This window comes from Crotalus tigris, unplaced genomic scaffold (assembly GCF_016545835.1).
Source record: "Crotalus tigris isolate CLP2741 ecotype Arizona unplaced genomic scaffold, ASM1654583v1 scf7180000018936.334879, whole genome shotgun sequence".
NCBI lineage: Eukaryota > Metazoa > Chordata > Lepidosauria > Squamata > Viperidae > Crotalus > Crotalus tigris.
The window spans coordinates 207,158-220,246 of NW_024097282.1; the positions used below are offsets into that span (position 1 = coordinate 207,158).

The 13,089-nt window shown below is 37.8% G+C and overlaps 1 protein-coding gene across 1 annotated transcript; it reads right to left on the reverse strand.

Annotated features, from left to right (window-relative positions):
* Nucleotides 1-408: 408 nt before the first annotated feature.
* LOC120314482 (vomeronasal type-2 receptor 26-like) lies at nt 409-10,518 on the reverse strand. Its single transcript, XM_039357603.1, has 3 exons — nt 10,381-10,518; nt 2,231-2,357; nt 409-593 (listed from the first exon to the last, which is right to left on the reverse strand). Exons 1-3 carry the CDS (start codon nt 10,504-10,506, stop codon nt 415-417), a joined length of 432 nt encoding a protein of 143 aa, XP_039213537.1. The 5' UTR covers nt 10,507-10,518; the 3' UTR covers nt 409-414.
* Between the last annotated feature and the right edge of the window lie 2,571 nt (nt 10,519-13,089).

The window sequence follows — 13,089 nt, forward strand, 5'->3', positions numbered from 1 at the left end:
GCAAACTAATCAAAGAGAAGCAACCAAGAATTAAGGAGAAACTTCCTGACAGTTAGAACAATTAACCAGTGGAACAACCTGCCTCCAGAAGCGATAAATGCTCCAACACTGGAAGTTTTTAAGAAGAGATTAGACAGCCATTTGTCTGAAATGGCAGGGCTTTTTTTCTCATAGAACGCCCAGAACAGAGTTTCGGCACCTTTTTTGGATGGAACCTTGTAGGGTAGGCAAGGCAGGTTGTATGACTTGTGTGAGTTCTGGCATCTTTTTTTTTTTTTTTTTTTTTACAAAAAAATCACTGCGAAATGGTATAGGATTTCCTGCCGGAGCAGGGGGGTTGGACTAGATGACCTCCAAGGTCACTTTCAACATTATTATTATTATTATTATTATTATTATTATGCAAGTTTCTAATTATTGAAGGAATATGATTATGATGAACCCTGTAGTTAGGAACACGAGTAGGCCAAAGGAGATGAAGTTGATGCTGAGATGTTCATCTTTGGACAGGAAGATTATCCTTTTTGGGATACATTGGAGTCGGTTCTTGGTTGGGTATTGATCATTTGGGCACTTGGTGTACTTTTCAGTATCTGACAAAAGAAAGAAATATTTATTTTATGGTCTTACAAATTTCAAGAAAACCTTTGGATGAAATGTGATACTGAGAGATGGGAAAGCCTCAGTAAATTGTACATACTTACATTCCAGGGAAAAAATCCCCAGTATATACAAGTATAAAAACAAGAACAACAAGAAAATGAAATTAAAAGAAGAAATATCTGGTGCCACAACCTCCCTTCCCTGGGGTAATCTACCAGATTTTTATCTTGCACTGACCTTACTTTGAGTTTGTTTGTTTGTTTTAATTTTTAAATTTCTGACAAGATAGACATATATATCTCCCAAGAATAGTTAAACTCAGTTACTGATGATTGACCCAAAACCATACTCTCAATAAATTGCTCTAAAAATACTGGACACAAGGTAAAAGTTGTCTAAGATGGTTCGATCCATGGAGAGCCTTTTTAGAAGGAAGTGCATAACTGTCTACTTCAGACCAGATTGTACAGCCCCTTCCAGGAAAAAAAAAAAAAAAAAACCATTAACTACCCTGGAACTGAGAATATCTCCAAACTGTGAGGCCTTCTAGAAATCTGTTAAAATGTAATTCTGTCAACAGCCCTGGGGAACGTTAACAGGGCCCTGTGTGCTGGTTGCATAGTAAGTAGCATTTTGATGCATTCCTCTCTTGCTTTCTTAGCATTTATTTCTCATTGTTTTAATTTTTAATTATTGCTTTAATTATATGTCACCAAGAGCCATTTGTGAAGTAGGCAGCCATATACATTTGATAAATAAATTTAAAGAAAGTTTGTTTCATGAAGGAATTTAAGAACAGAAACTGAGTCTGTTATCTGCAAAGTCTTTTTACCCTGTAAACATGAGAAGCTGAAGCAATATATTTCCATACTCTCTAGACTTGGCAGCAAATTTTAAAAAGAGAATGAGTTCAACTTTGGTATCAATGGATATTTAGTAGATTGGTCTTTTATTAGTCCCACCCTCCTCCATTCTCTTCCTTTTAATCCCAACACTGTATGCTAAACTTTTTTTTCCTTTTCAGAACCTTTTTTTGGTTGTTGGTGTTATAACTGTTTGTATCCCACTATTTAACAACAAAGACAATTGGAAAAATAAGAAAAGGTGGGAAGGAAATATCCACTTGATAGTTTTTATTGTGAATCCTGTGTTTGGTTTTTATTCGTTCCTTGAACCCAACATCTCTCCCTCCATTGTTCCTCCCAATTAGATATTTCAGATTATGAAGATTTATGATCTTCATAAAGTTTGACTGATGTGAAAGATTGATTGATGTTTCTTTTGGCCTGTAATACACAGTAAAGTAGGTTTGGGTGAGCAGAACCTATATATGGAACCCATTGATCTAAAATCATTCCTCAAATTACAAAGAATTCAGATGTTCCTAAAAAGATAAGTATGGAATGACACATTCAAACTTGCAAATAAGAGAGTTTTCCTATGCAATCCACAACATACTTCTCCCTCCCTCATCCTTCAATATATCTTTCTTATCCCTCTGATTATTGAAGAAATTGGACACCATGAAAATTAAGAACAAAATAATAAATCTTATATGTGTTTTGATATGCATATTGATCAAAATGCTCTGGATGAATCTAGCAGCTTTCCTTATGGTGTCACCCACCTTCCTGAGTGGAGATGGTCCCTTCTGGACAAGGCAAACAGTCATGGCAGCAAACTGACTCTCCTTCTAGAGCCTTCTTGACAAATCCAGGCTGACATGTTTCCATGCATTTGGACTGAGGCAGAGACTGAGAAGAGAAAGAAGAAATGCCAAAGAAAATATGTTACGACTCATCATTCATAAAAAATGGAAGTGGACATGAACATTAGCCAAGTAGTCTCTGAGCTTCAAATAAGCAAATATGATATCTCTGAGTACTTCCAAGTGGTTTTTTTCTTGGAGGATATCAGTTATTAAAAAAGTACCTTTCTATCTAAAAATATCTGGAGGGAAGAAATTGAGAAAATATTTAAGCACTAAATGACAACCTGTGTTTTCCTCCTTATAGTGGAATTAACTTACATTCATCTTTCATATATGTTTGATTTTAAAACATAATATCCACAAATAGTAAATTTTAGAGTAAACTTTATTGCAAAAGATTTATTATTATTTTTTATTTCATTGGATTTATTAAAATAGAATAAAATTGTGATGAAGAAAGAAACTTCTGACCAGTAGAAACTGGAAAGTTTTCTTTTGGAGTATATAAACATTGCAAAGTGATTGCTATGCGGGTGAACTAAAACTAAAACTGACTGACTAGTTTCTAAAACTATAGTAAGGTGAGATGGAGGTGAGGTCATTTGAACATGTCCCTCAAAAAGGTTGAGTCAGGCATTTTTGATGCACCACATGGGTCATGAGTGTGAACCCTGTGTGGGAAAGGGATATCAAACACAAGGGATCCAACACAAGGTTCTAGTATTTTACTTTTATAAATGTAACAACAACAACAACAACAATAATAATAATGTTGGAAGGGACCTTGGAGGTCATCTAGTCCAACCCCTTCTCAGGCAGGAACCCTATACCATTTCAGACAAATGGCTGTCCAGTCTCTTCTTAAAAACTTCCAGTGTTGGAGCATTCACCACTTCTGGAGGCAGGTTGTTCCATTGGTTAATTGTTCTAACTGTCAGGAAGTTTCTCCTTAGTTCTAGGTTGCTTCTCTCCTTGATCAGTTTCCATCCGTTGCTTCTTGTCCTGCCTTCAGGCGCTTTGGAGAACAGCTTGACTCCTCTTCTTTGTGGCAACCACTGAGATATTGGAACACTGCTATCATGTCCCCCCTTGTCCTTCTCTTTGTTAAACTAGACATACCCAATTCCAGCAATCGTTCCTTATATGTTTTAGCCTCCAGTCCCCTAATCATCTTTGTTGCTCTTCTCTGTACTCTTTCTAGAGTCTCAGCATCTTTTTTACATCGTGGTGACCAAAACTGGATGCAGTATTCCAAGTATGGTCTTATCAAGGTATTGTAAAGTGGTATTAACACTTCACGTGATCTTGATTCTATCCCTCTATTAATGCAGCCTAGCACTGTGTTGGCCTTTTTGGCAGCTGCAGCACACTGCTGGCTCATATTTAAGTGATTGTCTACTAGGACTCTGAGATCCCTCTCACAGTTACTACTATTGAGCAAGGTACCCCCTATACCATACCTGTACATTTGGTTGTTCTTGCCTAAATGTAGAACCTTACTTTTTTCACCATTGAATTTCTTTTTGTTAGATAGCGCCCAGTGTTCAAGTCTGTTCAGGTCCTCCTGTATCTTAAGCCTGTCTTCTGGAGTGTTGGCTATTCATGCCAGCTTGGTGTCATCCAAGAATATCTGATGGCCTCAGCTGGGTTCTTTTTTCTTTTTTCAGTGGAACAAGGAAAGTGACTTACAGCTGTTTATTCCTGCAGAAATAGAGAGTTTCACGCTTGGGACAGAGGTCCAAATGAAGGACCATGAGTAAAAGCTGGCTTAGTTATTTATACAAAAAGTTTCTTTTTGATAGCAAAACCTTCCTAATCTTATCATTCGTAATTTAATCAGTTCTAACTTTTGATGGCTTGTTTTTACATAACTTGGTCAATTCAAAGGTAGAGAAGGAAAGGTTACAGAAGGGAGCTAGAGAGTCAGCCACACTGGACTTAATTTTCATGTAATGATAGAAAGGGTTGAAGTTACAGGAATCCTAGGGGGGGGGGGAGTGACCATGCAATATTGGAATTAAACATAATGCAAGCACAAGGAATAAAAAAAATCAAATTAAATATTGGATTTAAAGAGACCTGATTTTAACAGATTTAGAGAGTGCTTGGGAAGGATTTCATGGATGGAAATCCTGAAGGAGAAAACAATCCATGAAGCTTCGAAAACTTTTTAAAAATGATATTATGTAAGGGTACTCTAGCACAATACCAACCAAGAAGAAAAATGAAAGATCTCAAAAGAAACCAGCATGGCTGTGCAAAGAACTCTCTGATAAACTGAAAGACAAAAAGGACAAGTAAAAAAAGTGTAAAGAGGGGCACATAACTAAGACAGAATATCAGCAAATAGCCCGAACCTGGAAAGACGAAATCAGGAAACATTTTTAATTCCTCCCTCCGTTCTGTCCTTCTCTTTCTTTACCTCTCTTTTTCTTTTTCTTTCTCTTCCTCCTTTCTTTCTCTATCTTCCTCCTTCAATTTTGCCCTTTGATTGAACACAACTTGCACAACTGTGCAACTTCAAAGTAGACCAGTTAGGTACAATCTGGTCTAAATGGCCCCTTGTTGTCACTGGCAGACTGGTCTACAAAGGCAGAGGCCACGATTCATTGGTCTTTGGGGCTGATCATATCTTTGGGCAGAGGGAAGCCCTGCTTCCAGGAGGTGAACCCAGAAGGCATCTGGTATTTCCCCTTCCCTTTTTCCATTGTATGCTGGAATTCAGACCAGTTTAATGGCTTGTGCCCAATTTCTTGCAAAGCCTCCAACAAATTCTCTTTGGCCTGATTATATTCATCCCAGTGGGTTGCAATGTTATAATCTCAGGCAAGATGACTCATGACCTGCCTCCAGAAACAGTGAATGCTCCAACACTGGAGACTGGACAGCCATTTGTCCAAAATGATATAGGGTTTCCTTCCTGAGCAGGGGGTTGGACTTGATGACCTCCAAGGTCCCTTCCAAGTTTACTACTACTACTACTACTACTACTACTACTACTACTACTACTACTATTATTATTATTAGCCAGGGAACTCTCACTGGGGCAACATCCCTGGTGGTTATTCTGACTGGCCATCTGGCAATTTCCTCGGTCTTTTCAAACAGCTTCAGGACCTCATCCTTTGGGAGGAAGATATGTAGCAATTGCACCATATCACCCCATGATGGAGCATGGATTTTGTTTAGGGTCCGTTTCCTTCTCCAGCTATGAGAGAAGTGACATGCTACTGTTTGGAAAAGAGGTTCCATTTATTTTCTCAGTAACAGCAACTGGGGGCAGCTGGCAAAATAGGGTGGCAACCTAGTGAGTTTTTATATGCTTTGTGTCCTTTGTTCCCAGGTGTGAAGATGGATATTTTCTGAATGTTTTTTTTTCTGAATGGGCAACACTGTATCCTCTGAATGAAACATAATTTCCATAAGTTTAGACCAGCAACTGTTATAGCAAAGAAAAAGATGGGAAACTTCCTGCATAATTCGTATGGGGATTCTTTGGAATGGTAAGATGGGAGGGAATATTCAGTTTCTGGGGAGGAGTTTCCCTTTTCAATTCAATACATATTTTGACCATATATGATTGACAAATTTTGCTGAACCATTTTCGTTCACTTATGAACTTAGTGGTAACTATGATTCATACATAAAAATATCTGGTGATTTCTGCTTTTAAAATTCCTGGATGTTTCTATTCTAGTTCCATCCCTTTCTGGAGAAGAATGAATTCTACCATCTTTCCAATTGGAAGCTCTACCTCAGACATGTCAAACTCGCGAGGTCATGTGATGTCACGCAATGTATCGGGCCGGTTTTGCAATTGCCAGCATGCACGTGATGCATATGGCCCACAGGCCAGCAGTTTGACACCCCTGCTCTACCTGGGCCAAAATGGAGAAGTAATCACAGATATAGACATCCAGTGCTTGGTTGTTTCACTCAGTAGGAGTTTGATAAAATTTCAAAGAAATTTCTTTCTTCATCAAAGATTTGTTATATTTTAACAAATCCAGTAGAGTAAAAATGTATTATAATAATATTTTTCTAAAATTTAATATAATAAGTTCATCATACTTTATAATCATAGATATATGAAGAATGGAAGAACGCATGTTAATACAGCCATAAGTAGGACCCCACTAGTTGTCACTTAATGCTGTAATCTTTTCTGTTCCTTCCTTCCTTCCACACTTTATTAAGTAGAAAAGTCCTTTATTGCCTTGAGATATGCCAGAAGTAAAAAGGAGGAACTAAATGAAGAATTTGTCAGTGGTTGTAACTCCTGAAACCATTTGGAACTAGTTAGAGAATTCATATTTCTTCAACTGAAGCCCAGAGAGATGACTCAGCTAAACTTCATATCTACCTCCATTTTCCATGGATGTTTAGTCCAGACGCATTTTCTTTGGCATTCCTTGTTTTGCTCCTTAGCCTTTACCTCAATCCCAATGTGTGGAAAATTGTCATCCTGGATTTGTCAAGCGGAAGCAAGAAGGAGAGCCAATTTCAAATTGTTTACTTTGTGTTAAAAGAGAGTTAAAGTGCATTATATTTGTTTATCTATATAGTTGGTTAATGTTGGTTAGATTATGATTATTATATTTATTACCCTGTATTCAGCTCTGGGAAGTGGGGGAGGGGGGGATAGGGTGGGTGGTTTTGGGGTATATTTTGTAATTTTTTGTAAAACTTTTCAATAAAAAAAAAGGAGAGCCAATTTGTTGCTATGATTGTGTTCTTTGTCCAGAGGGAACCATCTCCATTCAAAAAGGTGGGTGACACCAAAGAAAAGAGCAGATTTGTGGGATTCCTCTAGAGCAGGCCTGTCAAACTCGTGACGTCATGTGATGTTGTGCGATGTATCGGAGCTTTTTCACTATTGCCAGCAATGGGGTGGGCGCGGCTCCAGTATAATGAAACCGGCCTGTGGGCTGGCAGTTTGACACCCCTGCTCTAAAGCATTTTTATGGACTTCAATGTTAAAGGATGTGTTAAAGGTCAAATGTTATTTATTTTTAAACTGCACAATTTCTTCTCTAAAGGGAGGAATAGCCAAAAGACATTGAAGGAAGGGCTGGATAGAGTTAAGATTAGTATGGCACGTTGGGCAAGTTTTAATACTGCCAAAGAAAATACCTTTTGCTTTTTATTTTGGATCTCTCTTTCCACATTTATCTTTCTGTGAATATCTGAATTCTTGGAAGTTTGAGGAATTACCTTAGGTCCACCCTCTAAAAGATTTTTTTGCAATTTATTCTATATAGGAATAATTGCTGGACCACAGTGAGGTGACATGTATAGTTATGGGTGCACCTCCTTATATGAGTGTTACCGCTATTTTGCTATTTTTTTTAAAAAAAAAATGTTTCTGTGGAGACATTAAGAGATGCATCTTAAAAAATCTTCCTAGTATCAATTGCTTTCTAAAGAAGTTATTTTTTGCAAAATGAAAGAATAAAATATTAAAGAAATGTTTTTTGGGGGGGGTTTGCAGATGCAGAAAAATGAACCAAGTGTCCAGATGATAAATATCCAAATAAGGATCATATCCAATGTATTCCCAAAGTTATATCTTTCCTGTCTTATGAAGAAAATCTGGGTATCATCCTGATGTCTTTTGCCCTGGTGTTGTGCCATGCACAAAATTGGTATGCTGCTTAAGTAAGAAAAAGTTCAGAGATACAATAAAGTAAAAAAGATTATAACTAAAACCACAGGTGTGAAAGAGGCCTGCAGAACTGAATTCAATCCACTGTTCTGTGCAAAATTGTAATTTTAAGATTAGCTCAGCTATATTTAGTCTTAGACCAGCTTTCAACAAAACACATCATTCAAAAGAGAACAAGAAAAATTTAAAAATGAACAATTAAAGTGAAAAAAACACACACCAACCTTTGAAAACAAATTAATCACATACATGGTTTGAAGGAAATCAGCACATGTATATGATTAACAGTTTCTCTCCAAAACAACAGAATAACAGAAGACTCCATACAAAATTTGGCCATATTACTATGGTTTTCTACAGGTGCATCAGCAAAAACAGACTTTCTCCACATCAGTTAAAAGTGCAGATTGTAACACAGTCCTTAAATGCTACCCATTTATCCAGGTCCAAGAAGCGGCGAGGAAGGCTGAGAACCTCTTGGGTGCTAGAAAGATACAGTCAAGATAAAGCCAAGGAGATACATCCAACCAATCATATTTCTGTTAAGATTGAGAAACTATGTGATAATTTCAGGAGGAATTCCTTCTTTAAATGGTTTGCAAATTTGCAAATTTCCATTTCCAAAAGTTAAGAACAGGTCTTCTGAATCAGACCAGGATCCATCTTTACCTCACAGTGTCTTGGTAAGACCATGCTTAGAATACTGCATCCAGTTTTGGTCACCATAATATAAAAAAGATGTTGAGACTCTGGCAAGAGTGCAGAGAAGAGCAGCAAAGATGATTAGGGGACTGTAGGCTAAAACATATAAAGAATGTTTTCTTGAATTGGATATGTCTAGTTTAATGAAGAGAAGGATGAGGGGTGACATGATAGCAGTCTTCCAATATCTCAGGGGCTGCCGCAAAGAAGAGGGAGTCAAGCTATTCTCCAAAGCACCAGACGTCAGGACAAGAAGAAGCAGATGGAAACTAATGAAGAAGAGAAGCAACCTAGAACTAAAGAGAAATTTCCTGACAGTGAGAACAATTAACCAGTGGAACAACCTGCCTCCAAAGTTGTGAGTGCTCCAACACTTGAGATTTCTGAAAAGAAACTGGACAACCATTTGTCTGAAATGGTATAGGGTCTCCTGCCTGAGCAGGGGGTTGGACTAGAAGAATTCCAAGGTCACTTCCAACTCTGCTATTCTGTTATTCATGACCCAAATAACTCTGGAGTGTCCACAAGCAGAAGGATGAGATGGATGAATTAGTGCAATTTAGTTAGGAGTATTTATGCCCAATCCCACCTCCCTACCCTATACCACATTTATGGGACACTCAAATAGGAATTATTTGGTAAAACTCTTATATGCCTGTATTTCAACTCCAGCTGTGTACCTAATGACTGGGATTGCCCAGGTGTTAATTGCCTTTATGGTATTATTATTATTTTTATTATTAGCTTTTCATATTCAGCAAGTTGGACAATAGTAGAAAACTTGTGTTCATCTCTGTATCTGTTTTTTTTCACCACTGAAGAAATTAGGGGATACCAACTTGCATGAGAAGACAAACCTACATTTCTTATTAGTTAAATTTGGATTCTCCTTTTTGCTCAGAGGGCTAACAAAAAAGTTGAAAGAAATGCATTCCAGGTTTTTCAGATGAGGTGCCCTCTTACAAGCCAAAGCCCAAATCTGGGTAGCATTTCCTTTCAAATTTTCCCTTGTAATTTCCAAAACAAGGAAGGGCTTTTCTTTGGATCAAGGTTTTGTTTCGGTGCTTCAGTTTTCTAGGTCAGGGAATTATCTCACATCAAAATAGTCCTTACAGTTTCATGTGATCCTAAGTCTTTGGACCTTATTCTGGGGAGCAGAAGGCCTATGGCTCATCCCAGTAGGGTGAAAGAGAGATTACTCTGGCCATCTTTGGGCTGCTTATAAAAAATATAGAACATCAGTGACCTTTCAAGGGAGACAATCCCCAATTTGAACAAGGTGAGGCTTATTTCTCACATGGACCAACAGGACCTCTAACCAGTCATGACTATATTTCATTTGATTCGGTCCAAACCTTAATGCAGACACTGGTTAAAAGAACCTGAGGCTATTAGCAGCACAAATGCCAGCATTTGAATATTTCTCAACAGCTTGATCCACGGTCTCCATCCTAAAGGATAATCATGCAGCATCCAATATTGGACATAACTGAATCAGTTTAAAAGAATATTCCTTATCATGGCATCTGAAGGACAATATTGAAATCCCCACAAGCAATCTAACAAAATATTAAGTTTTCTCTTCTGTACATTCAACTCTCAGTGAGGGTCATCTACGATGGTGGCCAGAGTTAGCCCACTTGAAGTGGGTCATAATCTTTAGGAAAAAAAAGAGAAAACATAGCAATATTTTACCCACCTTGTTGAGCAGATTTAGCCATGAATGAGCAATTTGGTTAATAATAATTCTCTGTCTTTCAATACTCCCCAGTTTCCTTTTAATCAAATCCCCCTCAGATGAAATCACCAAGACCTCAATGTCCATATCTGCAGTTTCTTCTCCATTATGGTCCAGGTAAAGATTCCAGCAGGACAGATTGTAGAACTCATTCTTCTCCAGAAAGGGATGGAACTAGAATGGAAACATCCAGGAATTTCAAAAGCAGAAACCTTGGTTTGCTATTCCACCTGGTATTTTCATGCATGACTATTTCTTCTACAGTTTTTTTTTAATGTGCAAACATGCTTGATTAGGACAAGTGTTACCACTAAATTCATAAGTGAACAAAAAAGATTCAGTAAAATTCATCAATCATATATTGAAAAAATACGTACTGAGAAAATGTAATAGATACATTTGGTCAATTATAGGGAACGTTCTACAGCAGGTATCAAATAAATTGAACAACAGCAAAAAAAAAAAGAGATTCTTCATAAACTCCTTGAAAATAAAGATTGATTACCCAAAAGCATGGATCTTTTTCAAGAAGAAAGTTTCCAAGATAATCTTCTCCCAGATAAACTGGACAGGAAATACGACCACAGGAGCTAATTCTACTAGTAAGTTAATTTTGCTAGTAAGAGTACCCTGCAAGTGTAAAAGTACAAAACTCCTACCAATTAATTTTTCAGTCTGAAAATTTAGGGAGGATCCTTTCTGAGTTTCTTTTGCTGGCTGTTAGGCAGCTGCAGGATCCCCCATTTTATCTGATCACTCCCTGGGCAGGTGATCTCCTTTTCCTCAAAGTTATTCTCATCTATCTTTGTTGTTGTTGTTGTTAATTGCGAAGTCGTGTCTGACCCATCGCGACCCCATGGACAACGTTCCTCCAGGTCTTCCTGTCCTCTACCATCTTCTGGAGTCCATTTAAGTTCGCACCTACTGCTTCAGTGACTCCATCCAGCCATCTCATTCTCTGTCCTCCCCTTCTTCTATTGCCCTCAATCTTTCCCAGCATTAGGCCCTTCTCCAGTGAATCCTTCCTTCTCATTAGGTGGCCAAAGTATTTGAGTTTCAGCTTCAGGATCTGGCCTTCTAAAGAGCAGTCAGGGTTGATCTCTTCTAGGACTGACCGGTTTGACCGCCTTGCAGTCCAAGGGACTCGCAGGAGTCTTCTCCAGCGCCATAGTTCAAAGGCCTCAATTCTTTGGCGCTCAGCCTTTCTTATGGTCCAACTTTCACAGCCATACATTGCAACTGGGAAAACCATGACCTTGACTATACGTACTTTTGTTGGCAGGGTGATGTGTCTGCTTTTTAATATGCTGTCTAGATTTGCCATAGCTTTCTTCCCCAGGAGCAAGCGTCTTTTAATTCCTTGGCTGCAGTCCCCATCTGAGGTGATCTTGGAGCCCAGAAAAATAAAATCTGTCACTACCTCCATTTCTTTCCCATCTATTTGCCAGGAATTGAGAGGGCCAGATGCCATGATTTTGGTTTTCTTAATGTTGAGTTTCAAGCCAACTTTTGCACTCTCCTTCTTCACCTGCATCAAGAAGCTCTTTAGTTCCTCTTCACTTTCTATCATTACAGTTCCTTAATAGCTGATGGGAATGATGATGATGTAAGTTGATTTCAGCAAAACACAGGTAGTCCTCCCCTTACAACAGCTCATTTAGTGACCATTCAAAGTTACAACATCACTGAAAAAAGTGATTTATGACAGACTTTCACATTTATAAACATTATAGCATCCCCATGGTCACATGATCAAAATTCGGATGCTGGGCAACTGGTTCATATGTATGATGGTTGTAGTGTCCTGGGGTCCTGTGATCCCCTTTTGTGATCTTCTGACAAGTAAAGTCAATGGGGAAGCTACTGTAGACTCAGTTAACAACCCTGTTACTAACTTAACAACTGCAGTGATTTGCTTGTCAACTGTGGCAAGAGAGGTCATAAAATGGGGCAAAATTCACTTAATTGTCTCACATAGCAACAGAACTTTTTGGCTCAATTGTGGTCAAAAGTCAATGACCACCTGTACTAGCAAATGATTTTGTTATGTGATGATTAGGAACCAAATTAACTAATAGCTGGATAGTATGATAATTAACCGGATAAAAACTCAAATAATTTTTAATCTTTTTAATCTTTCTCATAAAACTAGATAGTTATAAATAACAATTTGTCTTTGGTCATCTATTCTTCTGTATTGTCATTAACAGTAGAGTTGGTAAAGTATTATTTTGTCTAAGATTTGTACCAATTCTTAGATAAAGCTAATTTGATCTTTTTCTAAAAATATCAAGTTTCTATCCACAAAAAGTGATTTCCTGATAGAGGTCCATAATTAAACTCCAGTAGGAAAATGTCTGATTTTCAGCAACATTTTTTACAAGAACTTCGCTGACAAAGGATGATCAAACTTGATAAGAATATTTGTGAAAATGATATTAAAATAATAGAAGTTTGCAAATTAAATGTGAGGCAGCAGTGAGATGCTCATGGAAAGAAAGCAAATGCATCCATGAGAATCTCAGGATGTGAAGATTTAATTTGGGGGGACCCCAACTCAAAAATCAGCTCTTCTTGCAGGCACCATGCTGGGAGAAGACATTTCAGAAAATCTGGATCAGCTTTAGGGAAGAGTAATGAAGGGAAGGAAGAGGTCAAAGAAGCTGCTTT